Source organism: Siphateles boraxobius, unplaced genomic scaffold, assembly GCF_051911475.1.
Source record: "Siphateles boraxobius isolate OS27281-9 unplaced genomic scaffold, OSU_SipBor_1 8, whole genome shotgun sequence".
Taxonomy (NCBI): domain Eukaryota; kingdom Metazoa; phylum Chordata; class Actinopteri; order Cypriniformes; family Leuciscidae; genus Siphateles; species Siphateles boraxobius.
Genome location: NW_027509208.1, coordinates 959,037 through 978,433, shown reverse-complemented (window position 1 = coordinate 978,433; position 19,397 = coordinate 959,037). Strand labels below are relative to the sequence as shown.

The 19,397-nt window shown below is 37.2% G+C and overlaps 2 protein-coding genes across 4 annotated transcripts in view; one reads left to right on the top strand and one right to left on the bottom strand.

Moving 5' to 3' along the window:
- Window positions 1-19,397, top strand: part of LOC143729596 (uncharacterized) — a 700,608-nt gene that overhangs the window by 281,238 nt on the left and 399,973 nt on the right. The window lies entirely within an intron of this gene.
- trim54 (tripartite motif containing 54) lies at window positions 88-18,819 on the bottom strand. 3 transcript variants are annotated; one of them, XM_077220919.1, is made up of 9 exons: window positions 18,445-18,819; window positions 14,786-14,958; window positions 10,412-10,586; window positions 8,516-8,611; window positions 7,947-8,180; window positions 6,019-6,041; window positions 4,084-4,208; window positions 3,877-3,981; window positions 88-2,666 (listed from the first exon to the last, which is right to left on the bottom strand). In XM_077220919.1, the coding sequence occupies exons 1-8, from the start codon at window positions 18,610-18,612 to the stop codon at window positions 3,896-3,898; spliced, it is 1,080 nt and encodes a 359-aa protein (XP_077077034.1). In that variant the 5' UTR covers window positions 18,613-18,819; the 3' UTR covers window positions 88-2,666; window positions 3,877-3,895. The 3 variants fall into 3 exon arrangements, with proteins under 3 accessions (XP_077077034.1, XP_077077035.1, XP_077077036.1); XM_077220920.1 differs by having other exon boundaries at window positions 88-471; window positions 18,445-18,797; XM_077220921.1 differs by lacking the exons at window positions 88-2,666; window positions 3,877-3,981; window positions 4,084-4,208; window positions 6,019-6,041 and adding an exon at window positions 6,292-6,451 and having other exon boundaries at window positions 18,445-18,797.

The following is a 19,397-nucleotide window of genomic DNA, read 5'->3' as shown; positions in this document are numbered from 1 at the left end:
TCATTAATCATTATTTTGAAATAAGGTTGGGTAATTTTGTAGATAAATACAGAAATATCAGCCCATGTTATACACATCATTCACCACTTTTAATGAAAACACAAAGGATCTTTATTTGAAATGAAAAATATTGATGTAATTACAAACAAAAGAATGCAAAACAATATATATATATATATATAGTATATATATATATATATCAAATGTTTTCATATGTTCTCCTCTAACTTTAAATGGTATCAACTCTGCTAAAGTTATGTGATCAAAAAAGACCAAAAGCTGCATCATAAACACATAGTTTTAAACATCCAGAATGTAAAAGCTATGAATAAATTTGTAATTCCTCTTACTGAACTATAGCTCAGAGTCTTAGGGCCACAAAATGCCAGATGAAAGAAGCTCTAGCCATGTTGAAAGGATTAAACAAAACCTCCTCCTTATAGTCTCTCTCAAGTCAGCACAGGAAATACCCTGGAAATGAAAAATAAAATATATGAGTTAAATCTTCCATAATCTTCCACTTACACTCAATCTATTTTAGTCATAAATGGGGCAAGTGGGAGAGGACAGTGTGTGATTTGCATTGGCAAGAACATATGTTGACTGAACACTTTTAGGACGTGTCATTGTGCACAACGTGTTACATAAACATTTCTTTAGCCATTTAAACATACAATAAAGAAAGGAAACTCTAAATGATATATAAAGCTCAAGTAACGGTTAAACAAGTCACATCTCATCCTGCAGATTGCCTCTTTATCCAGCTTCTGACACCTGCAAAAAAATAATCTTTTCTAGGAAAAATTACAGCTTTAAATCGTGCGAAGGCCGGTACGTCAGCTTGTGACGCACCACATCCTCAAAATAAGATCCATCCTCATTCCGAGTGGACACACTCCATGCGTGGAGTATTTCTGCACATACTTAAACCGAATGCTGCTTCTCCGAATGACTCTTTCCCTCTCCTTCCCTCCATGAATTGATCAGTGAGCTGACAGCACGAGTGACAAGGTCAGCGTCCGTGAGCACCTCATATATCTCCACTGCCGTATATATCCCTAGCTGGTGGCTCAGAGACGAGCGGTTATTAAGTAATGTGTGGAAGTGGACTCACAGGTGGGGGTGGATGGACCATCAGAAGCCAGGAGATAAGATGCAGAGTGCCTGCCACTGCGATTTAGCCCTGTTCTCAACGCTGCACTTACTCAATGGACACACAGTCCTATTAGATCAGTAAAGTGCCAGAGAGAAAGCTGCATGCTGTCCTGGCCCACGCTGCCCGATTTAAAGAGGTTTCTGACCTTTAAATTGAAGTAAGAGGAACGGTTATTTAAAGAAAGCTTGCCGAGATGGGGATCCCCCTGCATGACAGGATACCCACCTCTTAAAGAAGAGGATATGCATTTTGTGCTAATATTATTTTCCAAGTTGTATGAAGCATGAATCGTAGAAACAGGTTTTACACCTTGGTTGGTAAGTTTTTACTGTTTACTCACACACTCTTAAAAATAAAGGTTCTTTACTGGCGTCTATGTTTCCATGAAGAACCTTTAACATCCTTTCCATTGCACAAAAGGTTCTTTAGATTATTAAACTGTTCTTTACTCTAAGAAAAAAATGGTTCTTTTTAAGAACTGTTTATTGAATGGTTCTTTGAGGAACTAAAAATGGCATCACTGTGAAAAACCAGTGATTTTTAAGCGTGTATATGCTGTACAATAAAAGGATAAATTACGCATAATTATCACACTGTTGTCTGTACAATTAAAGTGAATGGGGAGCAGCGGTTGTCATGCATCAAAAATGACCACAAAAAAAACACATTAAAGGTGCAGTAAGCAATTTCTGAGAAATATAAATTGATGTTTGAAATCAACCCAAATAAACACACCCAAAAAACAAACGTTGGGCGGGGCCCAGTGTGCTCCATTAGCATTTGGCACAGTCCCGGTGCGGTTGCACTACACCACCCTAAGGATTGCCCTAAACACACACCCCTCCTTTCATTGCTCCGCCCCCAAAACACATGAACATGAGTGGATGTCTGTTTATCACAGCTGAAGCGAAGCAAGATAATGCTTCATGAAAAATAAAGGGATAATGATTTCATATAAGCATTCAAGAACTGCTTTCATTGACTTTTAAAGTGATTTTTATCATTTTTGGAGCTCAACAGCTCCTTAGAAATACATTGAGTGTTGCATGAAGATCTTTCCATTGCACAAAAGGTTCTTTATATTGAAAAAAGGTACCTTGTATTACAATTTTCTTCACATTAAGAAAAAAAAATATTCTTTTTGCATTTCACATCACCTCTCCATCCCCTATGTTTTTCACACTAAAAAAAGCAAATTGTATCAGATGCAAAATTATTAAACCAAGTGGCTTCTGCAAACAAATTATACTAAATGATTTATTTCTCAGCCATTTGCAATTTCTTAATAACTGGTGTTAAGGTGATTTTTATGTATATGGTTCACACAGGTGGAGTGCATCACATTTCACCAGATCCAAATGTTTATGGACCCCTTGCAGAGACTTTAGTCAGCAAATTTTTAATAGAGTTTGGTAGGAGATGACGAGTGTACTCCACACAATGAGTGCCACTGGTGCCAAGGATGTTCACGTCACAGGATGGGACGTCTGCATGATCTGCCAGATTCACACTAATAGAGAAGAGAAACACTTTAACCCTGTAAAGCCTGACATATAAAATAATAGTCTGGAATTCTAATGTTTTGAATTGGAAAAGTTTATTAAACTTTTAGACAAAATGTTTAAAAACATCTAAATAAATCAAAAACTTTGCAGGTGTGTTTTCGCTGAGTATCATATTTAATACATCAGGCTTTTATAGCTCATATGATATAGAAGAATATGGAGCTCATATTTAAGAAGGATAAAACACCTTAATTTTATTCAGACGCCCAAACTGAGCAATATGCAATTTGGTGCAGATGCTGATATTTATATGGGCAAAAAATAAGATGACATTCTGATAGCTTGTAATGTAAATCAATGAGATATTTATAACAGTATAGCAGACTACTTACATAAAATGCATATAAATATCAATTGTCACTTTAGATCTCCCGATAATGTGTTAGTAAGATGATATTTAAATGGTTAGTTTTAAAATCAAAGCTCTGTAGTTTTTATTGTGAGGACAAAACATATAATGCTGTGCAATACAACGATGATTGAGAAATGTACACACGAACCTTCATCAAAAGCCTGCTGTATCATATTTGATACATGTTAACATGATGTTTTTTTATAAAATGATGAATTGATAATCAAGTAAACCTAAGTTGCTTCAGCCCAAGTATTCATTCTAATATATTACTAACATAATAAAATTTATTCTTTCGTTTACTGAATAAAAATCAGAAAAGATTTTACAGCAAAAAGAAACATGCACCACAACCTGAAGGAGGACATTTATAAAATTACACTAGTTTCAGAAAAATATAGCATATAGTGGATTGTGCACAACAGGATGTTGATCATTTAAAGTCCTTATAAATGTGTGTATCAAATATGATACAGTAGGCTTTATAGGGTTAAATGGTTTTCAGACCATCATGTACCAATGTTTGATCACTGAAAAAAAAAAAAGCTAATTCCTTTAAAGAACTTTTGACTTGCTATAATTTGCGGAGCACAAAAGAACATATTTTGAGAAATGTCCTTTTATCCATCCAAGCCAATGGGATACAAAGTTGTTTGGCTCCAAATGTTCTTCAAAATCTCTCCTTTTGTGTTCCACAAAAGAAAGAAACTCATACAGGTTTGGAACGACATGAGGACGAGCAAATGATTTCCTTTTTGGGTGAACTATCCCTTTAAGGCCATGATTTCATCTTTGAAACTAACCTTGGGTTTAAAAAATAAGTTAGCATCTCCCTGATTCACCACTCGGCCCAGGTGAGTCGGTCAGGTCTTCAGGAGCTTCATCACTGCCGTCTTCCCCATCTTCACCTGCAACAAAAGTATGTTTCATCACTAAATACATTGCAATGCAACTTCAACCTACCAATGCAAAGAACTGGGCATATGAGACAGATGATGTGAAGCCTTTACCTGATTGGAAGTCGATGCCTCTCAGCATGTCGGCCACATCCTCCGTGTTGATGATGAAGTGGTCCATGCTCTCAAAGCCTGCCTCCGTCTGCTCAATGTTGGTGGCCTTGGCATTGTCTGTGATCCTGTCAAGGACAGAGCGGTGGAGTTGCTCGGACAAATATAAAAGTGACGGATAGCGTTAGGTCCCAGTTCCTCCGTCTCTGCTGGTGACGCAGGTGCACGAGGCAGCACTCGCAGTCTCCGCAGGTGGACGGTAGCATGAAACATAAGACACAGCTAGACAGTGTTGTAAGCGTAAGCATTTTTTCCAAACAGTTAGAGGTTTTGGGGGAAAATGTGATGAATGCTGATACATACGTTATTGCGCACGCTGCATAAAGTTTCATTTTGCAAAGAAAAGTTGCTTTTGGAGGCAATTAGCCAGCAGCATCAATGGAAGACTTGCATTTACAAGGAAATACCTGTGAAAACCTCAATGTTGAACGTTTATGTCTTTCAACGTGCGAATCATATTTTCCCCAAATATGCTCAAAGTAAATGTTTTTTTCAATAGCCATTTCTTCAACTATTAGCCAATTCTAAATATGTGGTTACAGCATTGTAAAGAAACAGTTATTTATCACTATAAATTGAACAGATAAATGTGCCTCAACAAATGGCACATTATAAGAAAAAGTTAATAATCCATGACCATTTCTCTTTTAACTATTTTTTTTCAATCTGTTACATTTAAAAAAAAAAAGGGTTGAATGTTTAGCCAAAACGGCTGTATAGACTTACAAAATCGCAATATATTACATTCTTTTCTGTTCATATACATTTCAACTTTTTGTAAAGAAAAAAATCCGCATTGATTTTTCCCATAGCAGAGTTGAAATTTTGTGCTTGACAGGGAAATGATAAAAGTAATCCTCAACTAGTAAACAATGAAATACTTATAAAGACTGTAAGAGTAAAATAGTCAGCATGTGGTTATCTGTCAGCATTACAGTCACTGAGGGATTTTACATTTTAATCTTACATTTCTTTAACATACACAGTTCAGAGGTTTGGAATCAATACGATTTTTTGTAAAAACTTTATTTTGATGGTCGACTTTATACATTCTACTAACCATAATTAACTTCGCAGATACATGTCAGCTACCAGTCAGTTGAGACTGTTAGGTTATAGTTAGTTGTTAGTTCGGGTGAATAGAATAATTTGACATGTACTTGCAAACTTACTTTTAGTCAGTGGAATGTCTGTTGGGGGAGCATTAAAAAAATGTGCAAGCATATAAGAAATTAATATTTATATTCAGCATTAAATTGCTTAAAAGTGACATTAAAGACATTTATGTTACAAAAAACAAAAGCAGCAGCAAAACTGTTTCAACATTGATAATAAGAAATTATTCTTGAGCAGAAAATCAGCATATTTGAATGATTTCTGAAGGATCATGTGACTGAAGACTGGAACAATAATGCTGAGAATTCAGCTTTGATCACAGGAATAAATTACATTTGAAAATACATTAGAATAATACAGTGGGTCCACAAAACTACACATTAAGCGTTTGGAGCTGAATTACACACAGAAGTCAGCAGAAGATAAATAAGTGGTAGTATGAGGGATTTCAATAAATCCAGAATCTTTACCACAATATTGATGTAGATGAATATTATGAACCAATGCATAATACAGTGGGTTGTTAGGGGTGGGAGGCTGGCTGAGTCATTGTCTGTGATGTGGTTAATCATGATTGTTAGTCTTTAGGAGGCATCAGATATTAATGAAGAATACATGCTGAATATGGTTTAGTTTAAAGGAACAGTTCAACGTAAAATGACAATTCGGTCATCAAGAAAGCCATATACGATATGTAACATGATATCAGTAAATGATGAACTATCCCTTTTAGACACTTCAAAACACTCATAGCTGACTTACTTCTTGAACACTTCTTTTGCACTCTGTGAACACAGCAAAGAAGAACACTCGTTTTAGGACTAGAGGATTCTTGCAGCAGATTAAAACATAAAACCCCCAGTCCTCTTCATTATAGTTTCCTGCGCACATACTAAATCACAGACACTTGTTAGGCAGCATCCTTTGACACTCTGTTTGCACTGAGAAGTGCTAGTTAAAAAGAGCAGCGCTGCACCTGATGCTTTATAGTGAAAGCGGTTTCAAAAAACAATTTCACCTCTCCATCACCTGTTTAAAGTCTCTTTCTGCAGAGTGCAGCTCTCAGCCATGGGGAAGTATTGACCGTTTGAGCCACTAGTCAAAGGACAGGGGTCTGGGTTCCTCCGTCCCCAGCTGTGGGAGCTTTCGCTAATCAATGTCAGCCCCCATCCATGAGCCTTGTCATTAAAGGATGCTTGAAATGTAGCAACAGGCACAGTGTCGATCAGCAAACAGCACACGCAAGTGCTGGGTCATTTGCATCAAGCATCTCTGGGTGGCTCTGAAAGCAACCAGCTCTGTTGCAGCATTAGCTCCACACAGCTCAATAAGTCCACGATAAAACTCTGTGCCGCCAGAGGTTTGCGTGAGTTAGATGTAGAAAGTGGTCATTTAAGACAAGGTAATGTTGTCTGTAGCTTTGGAAACTACTTTGAGGCTAATGATCTAGACTTTTAAGGGCAAGACACTACAGGGGAAAAAAACAATGCACTGGTCAGTTTACAGATTTTGGGCTATTTGGCTTTCGATTACATTGTTTCAGACTAGTTGAATGAAAACATTAAAAATAAAAAAAATTACACTATCTATTTGCACCTGTAGTTTTCAAGTACAATACATATGTTTTCCACTTCATTAGCACTTTAGAGTTTTATTTATTTTTACATATTTTTATTCCAGGGGCGTTTTCTCCGAGGAGGCAAGGGAGAAAAAAATTGGATGAGAAAATAATCGATATTGCACAGAAAAAAATTACAAAATGTGAGATTAAAAAGGCCTCTCGTACCTCCCAGGAGCCTATTGACTTTTAAAAAACCCCTTAAAGTGTGCGCTGGGTTTGGTGGCGGGTAGTTGAGAATGAAGGGGGGAAAGTCACGTGAGAGGAGGCAATGATTGGATATGATCTGTTATGGTTGGATATGATTGATTTGTGCGATAAATCCTGCATCTTGTTTTCATGCACGTTCGCGAATGTACCTAAATGAAGAAAATTATGGCGTTAATGGAAAGACTAATTAGAAAAGTAAGTAAACAACTCACCCACTTAGATATCACTGCTTTGTCAGGAAGAACAGCTGAACTTCATTTCACAAATAAAATATATTGTTTAAATTGTTACGGCCTTTAGTTATTATTTTGGAATAAATGTAAAAATGTGTAAAAACACTAACTTGATTAGATTTATACTTGGTTTTAATAAATAGAACAATAATTATATAGTGTAAAAATCAAAAATAGAATTGTATTTGGCCTTTATGTAATGTTTATTTAACCAGGAAAATGTAAAAACTATGTGTAACAGGGACACAAATTTATATATATGTTTAAAAAAAAACTGTGAGAACTTTGCCTCCTCATTTTAAAACACCACTGCAAGCCACTGGTTTATTCACATATCATTCAACTGATGTTATGGGACATTTTATTCCTAAAAACATGTTGAAAATGTATTATTTTTTCTGGCTGTTGACAGTATTTTAAGATTTATGGAGTGATAAAAAGAGATATCCAAAATCCCCTTTGTAAAAACCTTTAACTCTTAATATGTTGACAAAAAAGTAGAAGATAGATAGATAGATAGATAGATAGATAGATAGATAGATAGATAGATAGATAGATAGATAGATAGATAGATAGATAGATAGATAGATGGATAGATGGATAGATAGATAGATAGATAGAGTTTGTACCTGCAGAAACACAGCCATCTGAGGTTCCTCCATGGACTGGATGGCTGTTTCCACCAGTTTGATGGACATCTCTAAGTGGTCTCCTTGGAGACGGATAAGGGAGCGAACATGGCTTAGTTTCTGGTCTTGCTCACGGCCTACAGTCTCTACTAGTTCCCTTTTACGCTCTTCTAGGATGGCAAAAAGTTCATCAAACTTATCAGAGATGTGCTGCATCTGTCGACGACCATTTTCCTGCAGAAGATTACCAGCGACTGTTTTAGTTTGAAGTAAAAGTTAAACATCAATAGTTTAAAAAAATAATAAATACATTTTTTAAATATTTAAAAATCATCACTTTTTTTTCAGGATACTTTTGTAACATTATAAATATTTGCCTTAAAATGATTTAAAATTGCGAATCAGAGGATCCATCATTTTAACTAAACAGCCACTGTAGCCAAGAAGATTCAAAATGTTTAAAGCAAGAAGTAAATCATCATGAATATATCTTGAATATTCAATATATCACCCAGTCCTATCACACAATGTCATAATTGTTGTAGTTTACAGTATCATTTCTTTCTCACCTTGACAGTCCTACAAATATCCTCCATCTGTGAGATCAGGGCCTGTATTCTATCATTTCCTGCCATCAAGATGGCGATAGCATCATTGAGCTCTGTCTGAGACAAAACAGCAGAATATAACCAATTGTGACAGGTCTTCGTAAAATAAAAAAGAGGGGTGGGGGGGGGGGGGGGGCACACATGACCAATGCACTCAACGTGTCATCTTTCACAAGAAAGCCATGTCAGACTTGGCTATGCAACTTGTGATAACCACACTTACAGACAAGAGAACAGCATGTGAACTAAAAGCCGAGCTTGTAGAAATGTTACCCGTCATGACTGATCAAACTTAGCTGATTTGCATTTGAAATGAGTGATTCACTGTTTATAGTGGGCCATGACTAAAAGAGAAAATGTCATCATAGCCACCTGGCAAAAATTATGGTGGTTTGGGAGCCGGTTTGGGCATCGACCACCCAATATGATCCTGCAGCGTTACTTCATTCTGTTCCAGTTCCCCAAAACCAAGAGTTCCAGAAGTAGATATACTACAAGAGGAAATAGACTATTTCTGACGATGAGAACTGACCTTGAGCATAAGAACACTGCAAATAACAGATCGACATATGGTGTCCACCATGCACATGCTTTTCTATTGGGAAAGGCTGATACGTTTAGTCATTGTTCATCTGGTAGCGAAGGGAGAGGGGGAGGGGGGGAGGGAGAGAGAGAGAGAGAGAGAGAGAGAGAGAGAGAGAGAGAGAGAGAGAGAGAGAGAGAGAGAGAGAGAGAGAGAGAGAGAGAGAGAGAGAGAGAGAGAGAGAGAGAGAGCGCTGAGAACAGGCACTTACAGAGGACAAAACTGACAAATAAAAGGTAAAGACTAGAAGAAGCTGCTATGACTCAAACACAACAGGGAGGAGTGACTCATTTCTCAGGGCCAGTTGCACCCTGGTATGAAGACCTTCATTAGCCTTTTCACAAGAGGTGCACTAGGTCAAGACCTCAATATCATGTAGGTTAAGAAAGCATCAGAAAGTGACACAACTGCTGTGATGCTGCACGTTTTTTGTGTGAGATGAAACACATTTGTCCTGTTTTTTGTTTTGTTTGTTTGCTATTTAACAACCTTAATCTCATAAGTATCTCGGTCCTATGTAAGACGTATTGTCTGTTCTGTGATGTGCTATTATTGGTGCTTGCTATAGAGCATTGCAATTGCTCATACTTAGTCAAGTCACCTTTATTTATATAGCAGCTTCACAGGTAAATTCTGATGTAAAGCAATAGTGTCATTTTTCAGTTCAAGTCAGTTTTGTTCAGCTCAAGTCATTGTTGATTCAGTTCAGTTTAATAACCAAATAAAAGTTCATCAGTTACAGAGGAGGAGGAGGATAGATGATGTATCGACTCATTATTTAAATGTTGTTGATTTTCAACAAAAAAGTTGCATAGTGTACCGTTAATATGAAGGAGGGATATTTAGGGACCGGAATATCATACGGACTGGGCGGGCTCTTTTAAATTTGACTTCTTGATTAATCTCTTCAGAAAACATAAATAGCTCATTTTTTTAGACAAATTAGATGCAGCAAAAACTGAAAAAGTAGGTAATTGGTTGAAGAGAAAGCAGTCATTGGTTCAGGGCTGCTGGTGGTCTGTGTACTGTGTTCACATGTGAGTGTGTGTTGATGCGAGAGAAGTTCGGTGAGATCGAGCCCCTTGCAATGTGTGAAACTTGCTGGTCAGCGTGTTACAAACACATCTGTCTAGTTCTCAGTGTCGCACCACAGCCTCAAAACAGCCTGTGTTTATTCTGAGGTCATTCACACCACAACAAACTAAGTAAAACAAACTTTAAAAAACGGATTGTCTGGTTGATGAAGTAAATTACACTGTATGCAAATCCTCTACCTTTTGTCTCTTGTAGATGAGCGGCAGTGGAGCCACATCACAGTCCTTGTGAGCCCCGAACACCTTGCACATGGAGCATGTCGGAGTCTTACAGGTGAGGCAGTAGATGTTGATCTTCTCCTCCACATGCTGGTCACACATCAGCTGCTGTTGCTCTGCTTTGGGCAGGAGTAACCTGTAGAGTCAAAACAGAAAGATATTTATGGGATGGTGGAAAGGTTAAAGGTTATTGGTAAATCAGAGATTGCAAAATTGAGCTATTACCACTGTACTCTTTAGCAAGGCGTGACCCCAGGTTTCTCCAGAGGAAACATTAATTATGACAATAAATATAAAATATAATATTACATTTTTATTTAGTAATTTCTATTTATTTACACAGCTAACCTGCTATTAGAGCATGTTGACAAAACATTTGAATATTGCTATATTCAAAATTAAGTGTTGCTTTTTTTCCGGGCAAAAACAGTGGCAAACAATAGCTTTATTTTAAAGTCAGTTTCTGTATAGACACATACTGCACCTTACAGTATAAACAAAAAAGATAAACTTTATCGGTCAAGAAAAATTTATTAACTAAAAGTTTTGAACAGTTAAATACTGTAAAACAATTACCAAAGCAATCAAATTTTATTTAAATTTTGGTCCTCATTTATCAAAAGTGCGTACACCAAATTTCCAGCGTACACCCAAAACCACGGTGACTTTGATATTTATCAATATGGACGTTGGCGTACGGCACGCTCAAATCCTACGCCAGGTCAGGAGGTGGTGTACATGTATGCACGTTTTGAGTTAGTGCGGAAATGCGCAGAAAAACAATTCCTAACACCACAAAACGCACTGACAAACTAAAAGATATGAGGAGCTCTTTTCCAAAACGCGAACGCCATTTTTAAAAATAAATTTGTATTTTATTTCAATTAATAAACTAGTGTTATGTCTGCAAAGATGAAATTGATGATCACCATCTCCGTAGTGAACGCGCCTATAGAGAGAGTAGCCTATTTCTTTTCGTTTATAATTGTTTCGTTTAAAGACATTTCAAGCTTTCTTTAGATATATTTCTCATGTCTGTGAGGCATATACTGAGTTTCGGTTAATTTGCAATGTAATTTGTAATTTAATTAATTAACGTGCAATGCAAGGGACCGCGCCAGCGCCTCCATGTCATGACTCATGATTATATTGTCTGCTATTTGCTTCTTATTTATTAAATCCAGGCAATTGGTTAATGAAAAAATATTAAAATTAAGATACAATTTATACAAAACGAAATTCACTTTAAAGAAAGGCTTTCTACAAAACAAAACTTAATTAAGTGGCCAAAATCATGTCTGAGCATGTCTCCCGATATATTGCGCATCCTATCTTAGCCTACGTTCACTTTTCATAATCAATATAGATGGGGAAAAAATAACATTATTATTTTTTAACAAATATGAAACTAAATGCACTTAGTTAATGGCTACAACACGTAGCCTAATAGTAGGCCTGAATATTGTTATTACTTTTTTCACGTTCGGCACTAATTACTATTAGCCTAAATGTGTTACTAAATGATGTGAATGTATTTTTAACATCGTTGTATTTAAGGACTGTATTTGTCTGTTATTTTTAAATTATTTGTTTTATGTGGTGGACAATATTGGAACGTGACATTGGAAATATTTATTTTATTTTTACTATTTAATTTATTTTCATATCTATTTTGTTTGGCTTTTATTTATTTCATGCAGTTGCACTTATTTAATTTATATTAATTTATAGTATGAGTCCCTGATTATATGTTGCATGTTCTCTTGTTGTTGTTTTTGTTGTTGTTTTTTTAGACAAAAAATGGATGGATTTATAGCGTTTTGAAAAAAAATACAATTAACTTTGAATTTATTATCAACAATATTGTTGTTTGATTTAATAATAATTTTTCATGATGGTGATGGTCTCGATCTCCAGAGAAGTGTCTCCTCTTTGCCGTCTTCCGTGAGTCCATGGCGTAAAATGAGGGCGTGGGGGAAGCGGAGACTTGAATATATAGGGATGTGTTATTCTAATGACGATCGTTTTCAGCCGCGGCATTTATCAAGGGCAGGTATTGCGTACACCTGGATTTCAAAGGTACGCACAGCTTCATAAATCAGGCGGTGAGAGGAGTGTAAGCATAATCTTACGCCAACATATACGCCCGTTTCTACGCAAGAATGATAAATGAGGGCCAATGTCCAGCTCATTATTTTAACATAACTATTTAAAAATAAGTCTGTATTAGTGAGAATTCTAAAACTACAAATAAAACTAGTTACATTCTGCAGAATTCTAATACAAATTTGAATTCTTGCCTAAATTCAAATTTGAATTAGAATTCTACAATAGAATTCTTCCAGTTCCTATTCAAATTCAAAATTTAAAAGACATCCTTAATTCAATTCTGAATAGCAAATGACACTGGTTCTAAATTGTGCATGTAATGATAAACTACACACAACAACAAGCATTCTTTCTTTGTGACATGTGAGGTGAGATCACTTTCCCTGAAGTGAATCACTATAACGGGAGCTGATGTGAAAATCTGACGTTAAAGACATTTGCAGCAGGTGCTCCGTTTAAAAGTGATTGATGCAACTAATATGATATTCTGTCCTAAAATGGGAACATTACTCACATAGACCTTTTCAACAAGCATCTGTCCTAATCTGTCTTCTCAAGTGGAAAGAGATGGTTTGTATGTGCAGTGTGTTCAATGCAGCAGGCCTGTTCAAAACATAATATGTTTATGAAAGACTGCCATCCAGTGGATGTCTGCTGATAGGGTAGTCATATGAAACCATATTATGGTGAATGGATATAGTACTACAGAATATATGTATAAGTTTTAATTAGCATTTATAAGTTTATGTCAAAAAAATTTAGACATTCTTGAAATCTCCTTGAAATAACCTAAATTAACAAATAAAAACATATTACTTCCATAATGTGATGCATTTCAGAGTGAAGCATTATTCAAAAAGAAAAAATAGGATGTGAATTAACTAAACATTTTTAAATAAATATTCTGTGTCATCTTCTTTTTAAAAATGTTGTATCATGTATCTGAACAAGAAAATTAGGCCCACAGCATTAAGGATACAGCAGAGTATTTCATTTTGCATCTTGTTCAGATACATGGCATCATGGATTTGATCAAATACCAACAGATAAAAAATCAAAACCTGACAGCCTCTGTTAGAAATCTTATAATGGGCCGTGTTTGGATCTTCCAACAGGACAGTGATCAGAACGTCAAAATCAAAACAAAAATGGGTCACTGAGCACAAAACTGAGCATCTGCAATGGCCATCCCAGTCCCTGACCTGAACCCTATAAAAGATGAGCGCTGAACTGAAGAGAAGAAGCACCAACATGGATCTGGGAATCTGCAGGATATGGAGAGATTCTGTATGGAGGAATGGTCTCTGATCTCAGGTCAGGTGTTCTCCAAACTCATCAGGCATTATAGGGGAAAACTCAGAGCTGTTATCTTGGAAAAAGGAGGTTGCAAAAAGTATTTAATAAAACGGGGCAAATAATTGTTCCCAATGTGTTTTGGAGAAAAACATTTATTTCATAATGTGATTTTCCCCCCACTTTCAATTCTTTTACTTTGATTTTTGTTAATTTTTTTGATAAAATATAAAAAGGATTAACAATGCAGATTTATTTTTTTACAGCCATCTTTGATCATATTTACCAAGGGGGCAAATTATTCTGACACAATATATATACACACAACTGATCTTTTGTGTCTTTGAAACAACCTCTACATTCAGGTGACCCGCTTTCCATCAAAGACACATTACTAACCATGTTACATTACGTATTCATGGTAAGCACCTCAAAGTCTATCTGTCTTATTATACCCAATTACGCATATTTTTCACAGGAGGTCTCATGACACATTGTTTATTGCCACAGGGATAAAGCGTCCTAGTTATATTTAGTGTTTTGGCAAAGGATTGCAGCAGTCACCAGAGCCTCAGGTCCCATGTCTCTGTTGTGTTTACGTGGCGTTGCAGAAAATCTCCCACATGTGATTAGGTAAATCACATATTTGTGTCACTACACAGGGTTTAAGCCTCATTGATGAAACAGAACAAGTGTCGGTTAGTGGCGTGTCACTAGACTTTTGTAACAGTTTAAATTTGTTGGCATAGTGTATTTTTGCTACACAGCTTGAGGGGATTGGTGGATCTCTATACAAAAAGGACTGCTTTGAATCATCTACAACAAATATAGCTATCATTCATATCAGTGCTTCCAAAACAGATATGCTAGTTCTTGGAGCTTGGAACAGGCCCAGAAAAAGCCTGCACTTTGGAGATGACTGTCGAAACTGACCTGGTAGACTCTGATTTGTAGATATCAATGATATTCTCCACTAGCAGGTTCCTCTGGAGGCCATATACACCATGCCGGTCCAATATCACTTCATGGCGACAAGATGGGCAGCGGAAACGTCCCCCTGTAGACAGAGTGGTAGAGCCCCGGTTTTGCCAAAAAGAGCTAGAGGCCTAAACCAGGAAAAGAATATTAGTAAAAAAATTGTTAATAGGCCATTGCAAACATCAGTGTAATTTCTGTAAGCTAATGGATGAGTCAACAATATATCATTTATGGCATTTCACGTAAAGTTATTCCTTTAAGATTGTTTCATCTTGCATGTGGCTAATATATACAAACCAAAGTACTAAGAAAAGAGCAGTGCTGTGTGGCCAAAATAATAGACGAATGAATGGATGCCTTTGTCCACCAAACGCTGTAATTTGTCTGTCAGTTATCTTTGGGTAATTGTTAAAAGTGAAAGATGAGAATTAATATAGATGTACAGCTCTCAGTCATGGTAAAGTCTGGCCCAACAGCGTCACCCTCTCTGAGAGGGAATACTAATGGCTCCACTGAGAACCTCATCTTGATGATGAGATGCCTAGACTTATACCTCAAAGGAACAATGTAAAAGAGTTTTTGCATAAATCAGAAATGCTAAATGATTATTAATCTCCATTTTGTCTGCTTTGCCTCTAAGGTCTTGTTTCAATCTCACAAAACAGTAAATGACTTTTAAGTACATTTGAAAACTTTTCAAGTAAATGAGGTTGAGGATTAGAATAAATTCGGTAAAATAACATCAAATGTTCGTATTTTACGCTTTAAATGTCCAAATTAAATGCCAAATTCACAACAGCACACAACGAATTATCAACAGCTTCTCGGCGGCGTCACCGAATGACAACAACATATCCGGACATCCGGTCCTTGATTTTGAATGATTGAGAATTGACAATTGACAATTTTCGCTGCTGTTTGTATCACTCCGCTTGTCTGTGCCCCTACTACTATAGCCTACATGGTCAAATATTATGAATTTGCTTTTGGGGAAAAGGATCCTATTTAATTCTAATCTCTAAATCTTTACCTGTTTATCAACCGTCTTTTACAGTCTTATGTAGCTTTCAATTGTTTCCTTCCTCCATGAAAAATAAATAAAAATCACTCTGCTTGTCAGTGGTTGCATATTCCAGATAAGATGTGGCATTATCAGTGGCCCTCTCTTACATCGGTATGCCACTAGATGTCGTCACGCGACTTAGTGAAATCATCCACTCAGCCAAATCATTTAAAAACAACGATTCATTCACAAGAGGCTGTCTGGGTGTTTCTCAAAGGAAGGCTGCATATCTCGGCTGCCACGTCATCAAACGTCGCTGAAGGCCATCTCAATTTGAAGGATCCTTGGAAGGCCTTTCGTTTTCATGTCCTTCATTTGGCTTGTTTTGAAGGGTGCATCAGATGTATCCTACGCGGCCTTAAATCCCCCACAATCCTTTGCACACATTCCAAATAACAAAAATAAACTGACGGAAAACGAGTCGGAGTTTATTATGAAATGTAAAACAAAAATAATGTTTTCAGACATGAAAGCAGATGTTATCTCTTGTTTTGCCTAGATAGCAAAATTTTCCGGGACTCTTCTGGATTCTTCTGGCATTTGTTTGGTTTGTGTACGATGTTGGCAAATGGATGGCAACCCTGAAGAGTTCTGGAATCGGTGGTGGCGTAGCTGGAGGTGGTGGAGGGATATTATGGCATGAATATGGGCCAGTTTAGGGTCTTCTGGCTCTCGTCTGGTAAGGCATTGGCATTTTTCTGGCAGCCTTCTGGCATGCTTTTGGCAAAACTGTTTGGGCCGGTTTTGGCCCTGCATTCCTGGCGGTATGATTGCCAGTGTTTGGGCCATAAAAGGCCCGGAACAATTTTGCTATCTGGGAGACCCATTTTCAGTTGGTAAACATGTTGATGTTTTTTGTGGGCAGAGCTTAGGTGTTGGCAAAACGATCCTTCTGGGCGCTTCCCTAACGTTAGTATGCAAGTTTTGTTAGGTTGTTTTTTAACAATGACTGAAGAAAATCCGATTTATCTTAAGGTGCAAGGTCACTCACTGTCCAGGACCGCGATTGTTATTTGCAAAAGTTAAATTTAACGGACGGAACCAGATTGGCCGACCCATAGCCATTACACGCTCACTCAATGATGGACGGTTTGACAGGATTAACGTTAACGCTAGGCTACCTCCGGTTGAGTGACCTGACTTCTACACCCATCCGATAGAGAAACTGAGGGCATATAAATCTTTAGATGCCTAGAACTATGTGCTGAATGGTCATGTACAAGACTTGTGTGGTACGATCCGCAGTTCTGCCTAGCAAGCGCCAAGAAGACGACAATGTAAAGAGTGACAATACGGTGCAATTTTAACGATGTGAATATTTTCTAGAAACAAAAATGCCAGATACAGCATATTCATTTTTCATTGATTCTTGCACCCAACAACACAACAAGATGAAATAATAATAATAACAATTTAAGCTCCTTATTATGTAGCCGAATCTCTGCTGGTTTGTATTGGCCGCCTGCAGTTTTTCCCTTTGTTTTGCCTCCAGCAAGCGCCGTTACGTAACTGTGACGTCGGCTCGAAATTGGTCTATATGAACTAAGAAGGCAGTCTCAGTAGGGTGCAGCCTTTCGATTGAGAAACACCTAATGAGTCATTGAATCATTCACTCAAGCGATTTGTTCATTCCAAACACCACTGTTGCTCTGATACACGGCTGATTATTTACTTGGAACTATTTACTTGGCGGAGCAAAAATAGACAAAATAACTGCCAATAATTTGTCAAGTTTCTACATGAGGTCTACAACAGTTGCCCAAATCATAATACCTTACACTTACATCTTCATGGTAGTTGCAGCCATATATTTTAAGCAACTTTCATGTTGGCTAATTAGGTCGTTTATGTTGTAGAACAAAATGTGGAAGTAATTTTAACCACAGACTTTTACTCATAAATTCAAAATCACTTTTTCAAAAACCAAAGAGGAATGCCAAATCTCTTCCAGATTTTAAAGGGATAGTTCACCCAAAAATGAAAATTCTGTCATTATTTACTCGACCTCATTTTACCCAAACCCGTAAGACTTTTGTTCATCTTCGGAACACAAATGTAGATCTTTTTGATGAAATCTGAGGGCTTTCTGTCTCTCTATTGGCAGCTACACGTTGACGCTTGAAAAGCTTCTGTTTACCACAACTGATGTGTGAGTTGTTGAATGTTTATTTTTTAATAAAAGCCTATATTCAATCTGTTCATCATTCAAAGCGATCATGTCTCTTCAGAATTTGGACTAAATCGCTCGATTCATATGATTCGTTTTAAAATCTCTTTTTGAAGCGACAAAGTGGTAGTTGTGTAGCTGCAAACGGAGGGACAGAAAGCTCTCAGATTTCATCAAAAAGATCTTCATTTGTTATCTGAAAATGAAGGAAAGTCTTAAAGGTTTGGAATGACATGAGGGTGAGTAATTAATGACAGAATTTTTGGGTGAACGTTTAAGACATCAAACTGAACAGCAAATGGAGTTTCTGGATGCTACAGAGAGAATGACCATTCAACCTGACAAATAAGACACTAGAACACGATAATAGGAATGAAGCAATACCTGGTAAACATCATTGGCACACTTCCTACAGAGGTTGTGCTGGCAGGGTAAGATGACCACAGGCTTAGTGAATATCTCCAGACAAATGGGGCAAATGAGCTGCTTCTCCAAGTTCTCCATTGAACTTGAGTCTTCCAGCCCTGCTTTGAAGCCCAAAGTGAAGTTCATCCCAGACTGCTTTTTGCCAACAAAAGTAAGATCCTAAACTTTCTTTCCTTCTGTTATTCTTTTTGCCTCTACTCTAGTGCCAGTCTGCATCCAGATGCCCATTCGATGAGTGGCTGTGGATATATTTGGGCTGTGTTTGTACTGGCTTGGGTTACTGTCCAAACTGCACACCCCCTGATATCCCTAAGAGTATCCGCTTAGCGCTCTATCATAGGGGCCCGGGGCCAAGTGAGGGAGGGGTAGGAGGACAGATTTCTCTGAGCGGTGTTATCTCTGGTAACTTGAGGAGAGGGTGGGCTGGACTGGCAGGAGGAGACAGAGCAGCTGGCGTACGCGGCTCAAAGCCTAGCGACACAACCAGGCCCATGAGCCTGAGCTGGCGCCGATGACATTAGACACTTAAAACAAAATTAAGTGCATCAAACACACCCTGAATTCTGCCACTGGATAACATGGAAAAGACATGTTTACCTGCAAACTAAATCTTTATGTATTCCATACTAAATGACAGCTGTAAAAATTAAATGTTAGACGTTGACAATCATGCAATGCATTCTGCATCATACAAACGTTTTATTTAAATTCAATTGGAATCATATTTACTTTTTATACGGATAAATGTCAAATTTCTAGAAAAGCGTTATTTCTAATGTTCCTTATTACTGTTGACTGTCCATTTTCAGTTGGTTTCTATACTAATGAAATCTACTTCAGAAATATATATTGTTGAAATTTTATTTCAAAACGTAGGCTAGTGGCCAAAAGTCTGGAAGGGATATTTGTTT

Excerpts from the sequence above, each read along its gene's own strand:
- trim54 (XM_077220919.1), bottom strand. The coding sequence starts at position 18,612 with ATGAACTTCACTTTGGGCTTCAAAGCAGGGCTGGAAGACTCAAGTTCA. Across the intron at positions 4,209-6,018 it reads GCAAAAGAAGTGTTCAAGAA|GATCACAGACAATGCCAAGG; the intron begins GTAAGTCAGCTA and ends TGTCCTTGACAG. Across the intron at positions 3,982-4,083 it reads AGGCATCGACTTCCAATCAG|GTGAAGATGGGGAAGACGGC; the intron begins GTAAAGGCTTCA and ends CTTTTGTTGCAG.